Source organism: Lemur catta, chromosome X (assembly GCF_020740605.2).
Source record: "Lemur catta isolate mLemCat1 chromosome X, mLemCat1.pri, whole genome shotgun sequence".
NCBI lineage: Eukaryota > Metazoa > Chordata > Mammalia > Primates > Lemuridae > Lemur > Lemur catta.
The window spans coordinates 11,972,160-11,986,167 of record NC_059155.1 but is presented as its reverse complement, the minus strand read 5'-3'; the positions used below and the strand labels follow the sequence as shown (position 1 = coordinate 11,986,167).

Here is a 14,008-nt window from a genome sequence, read left to right as displayed (position 1 = left end):
TTGGTGAATTCACTTTTTCAAGTCCTTGGTATCTCAAAGTGACTATTTTGAAGGGTGGCACTCATTTGAATGCACATGATCTGGTGTATTTGTTGAAAAACAAACCTGAAATCATATCATCATCATCATCATCAACAACAACAAACCTTCTTACTCTAGGTTAAGTCTGAGTTTTCTTAAAAACAATAAAAAGAAGAGGAGGCAGCACATCATTCTACAATTCTCTAAATCAAGAAATTGAGAGTCTCAGACTAGGGCTCTAGTAAGGGAAACTCTCAAGTGAATTCTATGATGTCATCATGCAGTGAGAGTCCTTCTCCCTGCCATCCCCATGTATAAGGACCGACATTTTTCTCAGTAATGAGCCTAGTGTGAACATGCAGTCCCTAAATGTGCCCTCTGGAAACCTTTTTGGTAGTCCTTAGAAGCCTCCAGAAAAATACCAGAAGTGGACCTCAGTTAGGCTGTGAAGCAGGAGAACTTCAAGGTTATATTTAAGGAGGGCCATGGAGGTTTCTGTCCTCTTGAATTTGGGAAATCTTTGTTTCCTGTCCTAGAGGGGAGAACCATGCAGAAAGTTCTCCTTTGGCAAGTCATGTTTTAACAATAAGTATGAGTCAGCTTGTGTTGAGTAGCCTGGGATTGCTTATCTAGTGATAGTAGGGAGGTTGGAAAGGGTTAGTACCAGGAACTCTATGTTAACCGATAGTGTGACTCAACGTGTTGTGTACATTAAAGTGTTTGGGGAAGCCTACTCCTAGGCAATTTGACGCACTGTACAAACACATATCCTAGACTCTGCTTTGGAAAAATCACATGCATGCACAGTCATGCCGCCCCCTCCACATACACCCCATTCAGCCCAAAGAAGGCCTAGACCCTTCCATTCCTTCCGTTTGGGAAAGGTCAAGCTTCACTTGAACCATGAAAAGTCACATTCTAATTGTATGATTTCAGGGCCCTTTCCCCCACCACTCCCCCCCCCCCCCGTCCTATCCAATAGTTCCTAAAAATACCGTACCTAAATGAAATTAACCCTAAAATCCAGAGATTCTCATGGAGCCAAGAGATGGAAGAATTTCACAGCTACCCAACCTGGTTAATGGTACCTGTGACATAGTAGTAAGGGCTACTTAATGCCAAAGACTTACTAGGCTACATTCAGGCCCTGAGTGAAGCATTTCCTATGCCTTATGTTTCACAATAACCCTATGAAGGAGGCATTAGTTATGCTCCTCATTTTACAGATGAGGAAAATGAAGTTCAGAGAGGTAAATGACTTGCCATTAATCACACAGCTTGCCAGTGGCAGAACCAAGACTTGGGCCCAGGTGGGACTACTCCAAAGCCCAAGCCCTTGCCCGTTATGTGATATGGCCTCCCAGCACTGGGCAAAGGACAGTAGAATACTTAGTAAACACAGTCCCTGCTCCCCAGGCTCACACTCTTGCTGGGAAGACAATATAAATACACAAAAAAGCAAGTGTTAATACTAAGAAGTACATGATTATGAAAGGCTGCATTATGCAACACAGACAACAAATAAGTACAAGTACAAAAAGGGAATGTGGACGAGGGATGCCTGTGGGCCCCAAGTCCCCACAGCTGGATGAGTTCCATGAGGTCCACCTGTCAGGGGAGAGGGATTCTGGGAGGACTTGAGCAGGATTTTTGAAGGTGAATATCTAGAATCAACAATGAAAAGAAAGAGAGAGTAGCATTTTAGAGGGCAAGAATGACAGAAAGGCAAAGAGGCAAGATTACTTGTACAGAAGGGCTGGAAGGACAGGGCACAGTGACTCATACCTGTAATCCTAGCACTCTGGGAGGCTGAATGGGGAGGACTTCTTGAGGTCAGGAGTTCGAGACCAGCCTGAGCAAGAGCGAGACCCTGTCTCTACTAAAAAAAAAAAAATTAGCCAGGCGTCATGATGTGCACCTGTATTCCCAGCTACTCAGGAGGCTTGAGCCCAGGAGTTGGAGGTTGGAGGTTGCTGTGAGTTATGACACCACTGCACTCTAGCCAGGGTGACAGAGTGAGACCCTTTCTCAAAAAAAAAAAAAAAAAAAAGGGCTCTTTCGTGTTCTCACTTCCAAGATGACAAAAGAAAAGAAGGAAAAACAGTCGTGCCCAAAAGGGCTGTGGCCACATGCAGCCTATTCGCTGCATGAACTGCACCCAGTGCGTGCTTAAAGACCAAGCTATAAAGAAGTTCATCATTCAGAACATAGTGGACACCGCAGCTGTCGGGGACATTTCTGAAGTCAGTGTCTTCGATGCCTCCGTGTATCCCAAGCTGTATGTGAAGCTACATTACTGCATGAGTTGTGCCATTCACAGCAAGGTACTCCGGAATCGTTCTCGGGAAGCCTGCAAGGACCGAACACCGCCACCCCGATTTAGACCTGCAGGTGCTGCCCTAGGACCTCCACCAACGTCCATGTAAGGAGTTGAACCCTTGAGGACTGAAGGAAGACTATCCTTTGGAAAAATAAAATAAAATGGAAGTTATTCTAAAAAAAAAAAAAGGACTGGAAAGAAATCAGTTTGGGGAATAAGTGAAAAAAAATAAAAGAGTTTTATGATAGGAGCCAGGCATGAAAGAGTGTATCAAGTAGACAACGAAAGCAGAACATGGCGAAGGTGCCAAGTTCTGTCTGATTTGGTTTAAAGCAGAGGAAGCAAACAAAAGGCCTGACGGGTTTTTTTTGTTTGTTTGTTTGCCTGTTGGTTTTTGGTGCAGCACAGTGTTTTGCACATGCTTTGTTTCTGCTGGCTTTGGTGTGCTCGTGTGCTTGCACTAATGAGAGACGGCGTAGTGTAGTGACAAAGCGTACGGACTCTAGAATCAGGCAGCTTGGCTCTGACCCAGGCTCTGCCACTTACCAGTTGAGGGACCTTAGGCAAATTACTTAATTTCTTTGTGCTACATTTTCCTCATCCATAAAATGAAGTGTAATTAAACCTATCTCATAAGAGTGTTAAAAACACTATATGCGTTATTATTTGCAAAATACTTAGAACAGTGCCTGCAGATAGTAAGTGCTGTCAACATGCTTATTGTATAAATACAAACGTAATTCATTACCAACATTAAATGTGGGAAATTTCTAAAATCATTGTGTAAAGATCTTTCTCTTTAAGAAAACAGGTTGGGCGGCTGAGGAAGGAGGATTGCTTGAGCCCAAGAGTTCAAGACCAGTCTGAGCAAGAGCAAGAGCAAGAGCAAGACCCCGCCTCTACAAAAAATAGAAAAATTAGCCAGGCATGGTGGCGTGTGCCTGTAGTCCCGGCTACTCCGGAGGCTGAGGTGGGAAGATCATTCGATCCCAGGAGTTTGAGGTTTCAGTGAGCTATGATGATGCCACTGCACTCTAGCCCAGATGACAGAGTAAGACCCTGTCTCAAAAAAACAAGCAAGCAAGCAAACAAGCAAACAAAAAACCCTGGTAGATGGGGCCATCCAGGCAGATTGCAGCATGGCAACAACTGAGGATAGCTGAGTAGTGGCTACTGCCTATAGATGGGACATGTACCCTCCAGCGCCCACAGTCCCCATCCACACCGCAGCTGCTTATACCTGGCCCACTTCATGTGATCTTGTGACTCCTGGTACAGTGAAAAGAGCATCCTGCTTCCTAATATGCCTATGTATTAATATTTGCAAAGAGAGCTCATAAAGGAAGCAGTTTGGGCCTGGAACTCAGGCCTGGCTGAGTTCACAGGATGCTCTAACTCTTAGAGTCTAAGGTCCCTCCTTGACCCCAGGTGCTGGGCCACTGGGCTGCACAAGCATCCCCTATCCTCAAACTGCTTCAAGTTTTCCTGCCCAACTCACACTTCTGATGGGAGGGAGAACTTAGGACTTCCACAATCCTTTGCAGCAGCAACTCTGGGGGAAGGCCAGTGTCCTCTTCCTTAGGCTTGTTTGGTGGATTAGACTGTGCCTCAAGGTTTGAAAAATCCACAGCTCAGGAATAATTTCCACAGCAGCTGGCCCCAAGCCAAAGCATGAGGTTGACTAAGGTGTTCCTCAGAGCCACCAGCCGCGATGGTGTTCCCAGGCAGTGAGCTTCCTAGTTCCCCCCGGCTCTTTGTGCTCTGCAGCTGCTCAAGGACACTCAGAAGTGAGCTTCGCATGAGCCTCCCCCAGCGGTTTTCTGATAGTCTCGCTTGTGTTGCTCCCCCTCAGGGGAGAGGTCCTTCCTTTCTGCCCTCCAAGAGGATGGCTGAGCCCCGCCTGGGCAGGGCAGGTGTGCAGGCCTGCTGGCTGCTAGCTGTCACCCCTGGAGAAGGCCTCCCACCTTTCTTTGTGGGGAATGACTGATGGCGGGAATGTCAGGGCAGGCAGGAAAGGAAAAGCCGTGGAGGGAGATGTTTAGGAGAAGCGCCCTTGGGGCTGTGGTCAAACCCTGCCACTTGCGCTGCTTTGGAATAAGCAGCCCAGCTGTGCTTACACCTGGGTGAAGCAGCATGAGGAGGGTCACAAGGATCCACTTCAGGGGTCAGAAATCAGGTGGCCCAACCAGGCAGAAAGTTAAGACACAGATGTGCCCTGAAAGTGTTAGAACATCTAGTCCAAATCCTTCGTTTCACAGAGCGCCAGACTTGCCCTGGGTCTCACAACTTGTACAGGCAGAGCAGGGAGTAGAACATGGGTCTCCTGACTCTTTCGGTGTGACTTCCTGGGAGAGGGAGAGGTGCAGAGGTGGGAAACTCGAGACTGGTTCTGAACAGCAGCGTATCTGATGAATAACAGCTCTGGGAGCCCTTTCCAACTGGGCGGGGTGCGCAGCCTGGTCCCAGCCCCAACCAGCAGGAAACAACTTTGACCAATCTCCACCAGTTCATGGTCCTCCCAAAGCAAACAGTGCCTGGCCTCCCGCGGGACCTACATCTGAGAGCCTTGTGGGAAGGTCTCTGGGTGAGGAGAGAGCTAAGAGAAGCAGCTATCTATAGGGGAAGCTGTTTTGACTGACGCATATCTCCCTGGAGCTGCCACCACTCATCCCAGCAAGGCCGCGGTTTCTTACCCTACTATTCAGCGAGGCTATGTGTTCAACGAGTGGTTGCGTAGGTTGATGGCAACATGGTCTGGCCCTCCATTGCCTCTCTGACCTCATCTCCCACCACTCTCCTCCTTACTCACTCCTCTGCAGCCACTCTGGCCTCCTTAAAACATGCTAAAAATGTTTCTACCTCAGGGCCTTTGTCCTTGCTGTTTCTTCTGCCTGGTGTGCTCCCCGCCCCCGTCTGTACTGTTTGCTCTCTCCCATCTGTCAAATCTTTGCTCAAAATGTCACCTTCACAGAGATCCCTTCCCCAACTACCCTGTGTGAAAGTGCACCCGTCACCCTCTAACCCCTTACTCTACTTTTATTTTCTCCATATAGCATTTACCACCATCTCACATCACAGCATATATTGTGTTTAGTGTCTACCTGCACGAAAATATAAATACTTTGAATGCAAGGACTTTGTTGGGCATGTTCATTCCTGTATCCCCATCACCTAGAACCGTCCTTGGCACATAATAGGCGCTCAAGAAATATTCACTGAATAAATGGGTGGCTGGATATGGAAAAGGACTATTTTTCTTGGTGCATGTTTACATATAGCAAAGTGGCATAAACATGTATTTGTTCCATTTATTCATTTTCCAAACAAATATTTCTTGCATGCCCTTGTGTTCCTGGCTTTCCACTCAGTCTAGTGGGAAAGAAAGATGAGTCGACAAAAAATGACAATGCAATGCAGTAAGTACGCCCACGGTTCTTGGAAGCACTGAGAAGGAACTGGAGAAGGTTTCTCAAAGGAGCTGCCCTTTGAAGAATGGGAGATGCTAGTGAGAAGAAAATTGAAGCAGGGATGCAGAGAAGGGCCCTTCAAGCAGAGAGAACAACATGTGCAAGAACAGCGAAGTTCCTCAGGGCAACAGCTTTTGCATAGTGGGCCACAGAGTGGCAGGGAAGGAGAGATGTAGGTAGAAGGAAGGCTGGAGACAAACAGAGGCTCCAATTTGGGAGCCTTGCCTGCTGTTCTGAGTATCAAGTTAAGCCTGCAAATCAGAATGGCAAACTTGCCAAACGTGGAGAGATCCCATTGTACAGCACGGTGATTGTAGTTAATGATGATATATCGTATTCTTGAAAAACGCAAAGAGAGTGAACGTTAGGCATTATCACTGCAAAAATGATAACTGTGTGAGGTTATGTATTTGTTAATTAAACCATTCCACATCGTATATATACTTCAAAACATCAAATTGTATGTGAAAAAATCCATAAATTATATCTGCCCATTTAAAGAAAAAAACATGGAGAGATCCAGTCTACAAATATGTTATAGTTTGACCTATAAAATTGTTCCTTTAAATTTAGTGGCTGGTATTTTAAACATTAAACTATTTCACATAAAACTCCAGAATTCTAGCATTTCTTGAAATACCAGAATATCACACCCTACCAGGCCCACATGGCTGTGACTGCCAGCATCTGAGCAGGAGTGGTCACCATTAAACAGGGCTTTAGCTCTTCAGGGTGGCAGTCTCCCCTCAGCCTGTTTCACTGATTATGTCACAGCTGATCCCCAACCCCTGGCCTTTCTTTGTAATGCCCACACTCTTACCCAGAACACAATTAATGCCTGGCACGACGAAAGCCCTCCATAATACTCTATTTGAACAATGAACATAGTCATACCACTGTCTGCTCCAAGAAGGTCTTTCCCTCCATTGCTACCCTGGTAAATCCTGCCATGTTGCTCAAGGTCCAGCTCATCCTTCTCCATAAAGCCTTCCCTGATTTCATGCTCTCTCCCAGCCCCTGCCAGATGTGACCTCTCCTGTGGGATGGAGATATGAGGGCAACGAAACTGGGCTGCAGAGGAGTAGTGGTGGCGGAGAGTGCTGGGATGGTCAGAACTGGCCTGTGGGTGGAGGGGAAAATCTGAGGTTGAACCCTGGAATTTGTGCATCTGAGTGGAGCATGCATAAATGGTGGAAGCTGCGAGACAACTGGAAAAAAATTAAAACAGACCCTAGTTTATCCTCGCTTAGAACTTTGTCTCCTTTCTTTTTATTTTCTCTTCTTGCTTTCTTTCTTTCTTTTTTTTCTTTTCTATCTCTCCATCTCCTGTACTTCAGCTGGCATTAAACAGGTAACAGACAACCCACAGGCTTGCAAAGATTGCTTTTGAAAGAACTGTCCTGACAGCAGCTGAAGTGAGATTGCACCACTGATCCCAAGAAAGAGTCGTGATAAACCCGAACCACCTCCAACCATTCCGGCCACAAGTCTCGCGGCAGTTACACATAGAGAAAACTGCAACCTGGCACAAGACCACAGTCTCTTCTCCTCATCCTATAAAAATCCCGGTCCTACTTTGGCTCAAAGAGTTACCAAATGTTGAGGCACTTGTTCCCTGATTCACATCAACTCAGTAAAGCCTGTAGCCTCTATTTGAGTCACTTTAACTATTTTGACCCTTGACAGTTTTGCTGCTGTGATGCGGACCTGGGTCTGGATAGGTCCTCAAGCCTGCCGAGGCTTCAGATAAGGTCGGAACAAGCTGAGGAACCTTCTTCCTCCTTTTTTGGAGGTCCCCTTTGGGTCCAATGGTAAGTCCTGCCCTTGCTGACATGCTCCAATTTTTTGCTGTAGCATGGAAGTTGCAGGTTTTGATTCTTTGAGTGGATTAACCTATCGTTGGACTGAAGTCACTGCCTCTATTTTCCCTTTGTCTTTCAGGGTACTCTGGGAGCAGAGAATTAGATCGTGATCATAAGGTAGGACAAGGCCTTTCTCACTTCTGCTGTGTTGGAATTTTTTGTTATGAGCTCAATGGTGTGACTTCAAGGAAGACAATTTTTAACTGCAGTGGTCCATTTGGGACTCCTAGGACATGTCACGACTCATGCACGTGTATGGTTCCTTAGAGCAAAAAGGAAATAACATAGATAATTTGTAAATGTGCCTTTCTTGAATGGATAAGAAGAAGTTGAGAAAAGAAACAATTTGGAAAATTTTCAATCTGTTGCATCTTCTCTTAAAACAACCTCAGCTTTCTCTCTCCCAGCGACCTCCTCCTTTCTATCTGTTTCTGCCCTTTATATCCTGGCTCCCTCATGTCCTTCCTCCTCTCCTGCTCTGTCCTCTGCTCTGCTCTCCTCCTCCTCCTCCTCTTTCCCTTTCTCAGCTTCCTCTCACCTTCTTCTTTTTTGGAAACAGAGTCTCACTCTGTCCACTAGAGTGCAGTGGTGCAATCATAGCTCACTGTAACCTCAAACTCCTGGGCTCAAGCTATCCTCCTGCCTCAGCCTCCCAAGTAGATGGAACTACAGGTGTGCCACCACCACACCTGGCTAATTTTTCTACTTTTTACAGAGACAAGGTCTTGCTACATTGCCCAGGCTTGTCTCAAACTCCTGGCCTCAAGTGAATCTCCCACTTCAGCCTCCCAGAGTGCTGGGATTACAGGTGTGAGCCACCGTGCCCGGCCCCTCTCACCTTTTGACCCATACCTTCACCGTCTCTGGACATGCAAAAGCTGCAGAGGAAGGACAAAGTCTTTTAAAAGAAATTGGTGACAGTTTTTCCTCTTCCATTGACTGAGGAATAATCCAAACTTGTCAACAAGGGTGTGATAAATCTGTCTCTAATTTTAGGGACTGATTAGAAAACACTTTTAAGGCATACTCAGGGTTGGGCATTAATGCTAACACCCCGTCAACAATCTGCACGTGCTTTATTAATGGCCTTAAGCCTGAGACATCAGATGCTATTCAGAAGCATAAAACATGCTGGCAGACCCCACTCAGTCATGACTTAAATACATGAGTCCAGCAGTTTTTAGTCCAGCATTTTGTGGAGTTCATAGTAAACCAAGAGAAAACCATACTGCAAACTTATGTCATTAGGCATCCTGAGGGAAATAAAAGGCCTGCCACAAACACAACACAGATAGACAGAAGTATTATACTTGCAGATATTGCAGAGAAAAAGACACTGGGCCCACAGTCTTCCTGCTTTGACAAGGAAACAAAATACTCAACTAGTCTGGGCGCGGTGGCTCACACCTGTAATCCTAGCACTCTGGGAAGCCGAGGCGGGTGGATCGCTCCAGGTCAGGAGTTCGAGACCAGCCTGAGCAAGAACAAGACCCCGTCTCTACTAAAAATAGAAAGAAATTATCTGGCCAACTAAAAATATATATAGAAAAAATTAGCTGGGCATGGTGGCGCATGCCTGTAGTCCCAGCTACTTGGGAGGCTGAGGGAGGAGGATTGCTTGAGCCCAGGAGTTTGAGGTTGCTGTGAGCTAGGCTGATGCCACTGCACTCTAGCCCTGGGCAACAGAGTGAGACTCTGTCTCAAAAAAAAAAAAAAAGATACTCAACTAGAGTTGCCAGGTTTAGCAAATAAAAATAAAGGAAATTTTGAATTTCAGGTAAATGAGTAATATTTTAGCATATTTTAGCATGAAATATTGGGCACACACTTATACTAAAAAAATGATTCGTAGCTTATCTGACATTCAAATTTAACTGGACTTCGTGTGTTTTATCTGGCAACCCTACACAGGTTACTCAATCTGAAACAAAGTGATCCCCCTCCTCCAAGGAAGGCACCTTCCCGTATCCCCAATTGCCTTTGAATCAGCAAGGAGAAATAACTCTATTTATTTATAAATGGTCATCCAATCTGTTTTTTAATAGACACTTAAGCTACACACTCCACCAGTAATTCCTCCTAGTTTTCTACCACCTTTCCTTGGAAAAATAAAAAAATCTCAGTGGTGAGACTTACCAATCAAACACATCCATTCCCTCTCTTTCTCTTTGGTCCTTCCACCCTCCCTACCTTTTAGCTCAATGGGGAGATATTAATACTATTAGGTGTATACCCAAGGGACTTTTTCTTGATCTCCCAGCCTCTTGTACCCCAATATGCCCATCCTTTGGTGGCTTCCCTCAATTTTTGTGCACTCTTGAGTCCTCTATTCACTCCATTCAGTGATGCCACAAGGCTTTCCTGAAGCCCTCTCATACTTCTCTCAGCTTCTCAATCATAATCTCTAAGAGTTACAATTTCCCTGATCCTCTACCTTGACCCAATAGTAGATAACTTGATCTTATGTTCACCTGATCTAAGAGGACTTTTCTCAAGAGTCCTTTTCTCAGGAGGACTCTTTTTATCTCTTAGAAACTTTGCTTATAAAAGGATATAAAGTTTGTAAGGATAAATTACTATTTCCTTAGACCCAGACTCATTATCTAAGTCTTGGTATATCCTAGGGAGCCCAATCCCTTCCAGCAGATAGAAGTACGGCCATTTAAAATTCCCCTTGCCCTATTACCAAAAGACAATTTTGAAGATTTCTGGGACTTATAGGATATTGCACATAGTGGATTCCAAAATTTTCCAAATTATTAGTAGCTGGCACCCACTGTGACATCGCTAAAAATGGCTTCCCTGAGCCTCTGCCTTGGAATGTCATTACAGAGTTAGCCTTTGACCAACTCAAGGCCTCCCATTTTGGGTCACCCCCAAATTATACTAAATTTTTTTGTTTATACATAAAAGGGAAAGTTAAGCTCTTGTGGTTTTATCGCAGAAACAAGATGGAAATCAGAGACTCGTTGAATATTGCAATCTTTCTCTCCACCCAGTAGCTAAACATATCTTTCTTGCCTAAGGGCACTAGCTGTAGCTACATTTAATCTTGGGGTCACCTTTCCACCTAATAGCACCTAATGAAGATCAGACCCTTTTCCTCACCAAAAACACTCAGTATTTCTCTGCATGTTTACTTTTGTAAGAAACTGCCAAACTGTTTTCCAGGGTAACTATCATTTTAAAATCTTAGCAGCAATGGATGAATGATTGTTTCTCTGCATCATCACCAGCATTTGGTGTTGTTATTCTTTTTTATTTTAGCCATCCTGATAGGTATGTAGTGATGTCTTATTGTGGTTTTATTTGCATTTTTCTAATAGCTAATGACCTTCAATATCTTTTCATGTGTTTATGTGACATCTGTATATCCTCTTAGGTGGTATGTCTGTTCATATCTTTTGCTCGTTTTTTAATTGGATAGTCTATTTTTTTTACTGATGAATTTTGAGAGTTCTTTAAAAATTTTAGATATAAGTCTCTTGTCAGATACGCGGTTAGTAAATATTTTCTCTTGGTCTCTAGCTTGTCTTTCCATCCTCTTAATAGGGCAAAAGTTTTTAATTTTGATAGGGTCCATTTTTTTCTTTTATACATTGTTCTTTTGGTGTCAAGTCCAAGAACTTATGCCTATCCCTAGATCCCAAATATTTTCTCCTATGCTTTGTCCTAAAGTTTTATAATTTTACATTTAAGTTCATGATTCATTTTGAGTTGATTTTATGTAATTGTGAAATTTAAGCTGGGGCTCCTTTATTTTTTCCTTTTTTGGCCTATGAATGTCCAATTGCTCTAGCGCCATTTGTTGAAAAGTCTATCCTTCCTCCATTGAATTACTTGTGCAGAAAAAAGTTGGGCATATTTATGAGGGCCTATTTCTATGTTCTCTATTCTGTTTCAATGATCTATGTGTCTATCCCACCCCCAATACAACACTGTCTTAATTACTATATCTCTACAACAGATGGTGTCTGTTTTGTTCACCATTGTATTCTCAGCTCCTTGCACAGTGCCCAGCAAATAGATACACAAGTTTTTACAGAGATGGGGTCTCATTATGTTGCCCAAGCTAGAGTGCAGTGGCTATTCACAGGTACAACCACAGCACACTGCAGCCTTGAACTCCTCAAGGCCTCCTTGGCCTCAAGTAATCCTCCCACCTTAGCCTCCCAAGTAGCTGGGACTACAGGCATGCACCACCACACCTGGCTACATTTTCAATATTTCTGAGATAGAGCAGTTCTGGGTGAGGACTATGCTTTCTGTGATAACAGAATTTTTTTCTATCTGCATTATCTGATATGTTAGCCACTAGCCACATGTAGCTATTGAGTATGTGAAATGTGGCTGGTGCAACTGAGTTGATTTTCAATTTTTATTTAATTTTAATTTATTTACATTTCAATAGCCACCAGTGGCTCTTGGCTACTGTATTGGGCTGCAACAGCTTTTTTTATAGATCCCTTAGAATTTTCTATAGAGACCATGTCATCTGGAAATAAAGACAGTTTTATTTCTTCTTTCTAATCTGTGTGCTTTTTTTTAACCCTATGGCAATGACTATAATGTCCAGTAGAATACTGGTCAGGCATGGTGAGAGCAGACATCCCTGTTTTGTTTCCCATCTTAGAAAGAAAAACTTCAGACTTGCACCAGTAAGTATGATGTTAGCTGCAGGAATTTTTTTTTTTCAAAAAAAATTATTGGCCATTTTCAGGTTGAGAAAGTTCATCTGTATTCCAAGTTTACTTTAATTTTTTATCAGCAATGAATGTTGGAGTCAGACAAATGCTTTTTTGCATCTATTGAGACAATCATGTTTTTTCTTCAGTCTATCCAAATGATAAATTATATTAATTTTTGAATATTGCATCATCCTTGCATTTCTAGGATAAAACCCAATTGTTCATAATACATTGTTCTTTTTATATATTGCTGGATTTGATTTGCTAAAATTTGAAGTATTTTTGTATCTATCTCCATGAGAGATATTAAGTTATAATTTTTGTATATTGTCTTTTTCTGGTTTGGGGAGTAGGGTAATGTTGACTTCATAGAATAAGTTAGGAAATGTTACCTCCTTTTCAATTTTCTGGAGACTTCGTGTAGTATTGGCATTACTTCTTCTTTGAATGTTTGGTAGAATTCACCAATGTAGCCATTTATGCCTTATATTTCTTTTATGGAAAGGTTTTTAACAAAATTTAATTTCTAGATATTGGGCTGTTCATGTTTTCTATTTTTTCTTGAGTGAGCTTTAATATTTTGTGTCTTTCAAGTTATTTATTCATTTAATCTAGTCTATACATTTTGGCATAAAGCTGTTCATATTCTCTTATTATTTTTTTAATGTCTGTGGGATCTGTAGTGGTGGCCTGCTCTCATTTCTGATATTGGTAAGTTGTGTCTTCTTTTTCCCTTATCAATTTTGCTAAAGGCTTATGACTTTTATTGATCTTCAAAAAGAACCAGGTTTTGTTTTCATTGAATTTTTTCTATTTTATTTATTTCTGTTCTTATATATATTTCGTTTATTCTGCTTACTCGGAATTAAATTTGATTTTCTTTGTCTAGTTTCTTATTGTGGAAGATGAGGTCATTGATATAAGTTATTTCTTTTCTAATAGAGCTGTTTAGTACTATACATTTCCCTCTGAGCACTGCATTAGCTATATCCCACAAATATGTCTCATGTTTTTTTCATTCAGTTTAAAATACTTTCTAATTTCCCTTAAGACTTCCTCTTTGAGCCATGGATTATTTAGAAGTGTTAATTTATTTTCCAAATATTTGGGGCTTTTCCATATATCTTTCTTCTATTGACTTTTAATTTCATTCCATGTGGTCAGAGAACATACTTTGTATGACTTGGATCCTTTAACTTTATTGAGGCTTGTTATATGACCCAGATATTGTCTATCTTGGGAAATGTTCAATGCACACTTGAAAAGAGTATGTTTTCTGTCATTGTTGGGTGTTATATAAACTTCAATTAGGTCAATTTTATTACTTGTGTTATTCAAGTCTTCTATATTCTTACTGATTTTCTGTCTCCTTGGTCTATCAATGATTAAGAGAGAGATGTTGCAATCCCTGACTAAAATTGTGGGTTTGTCTATTTCTCCTCAGGTTCAATCAGTTTTTGCTTCATGTATTTTGAATCTCTGTTATTAGGCTCATAATTTAGCATTATTTTGTCCTCATGATGAATTAGCCACTTTATCATTATGAAATGGTACTCTTTATCTCTGGTAGTACTTTTTGCTTTGCAATCTACTCTGATAATAAGTCATTCTAGCTTTTTAAAAAGTAATATTAACATGGTATATCTTTTC

The 14,008-nt window shown here is 42.4% G+C and overlaps 1 protein-coding gene across 1 annotated transcript; it reads left to right on the top strand.

Moving 5' to 3' along the window:
• Nucleotides 1-1,578: 1,578 nt before the first annotated feature.
• On the top strand, nt 1,579-2,447 carry LOC123628155 (putative 40S ribosomal protein S26-like 1). The gene is made up of 2 exons (XM_045537809.1): nt 1,579-1,623; nt 2,109-2,447. The coding sequence occupies exons 1-2, from the start codon at nt 1,579-1,581 to the stop codon at nt 2,445-2,447; spliced, it is 384 nt and encodes a 127-aa protein (XP_045393765.1).
• The last annotated feature ends 11,561 nt before the right edge of the window (nt 2,448-14,008 follow it).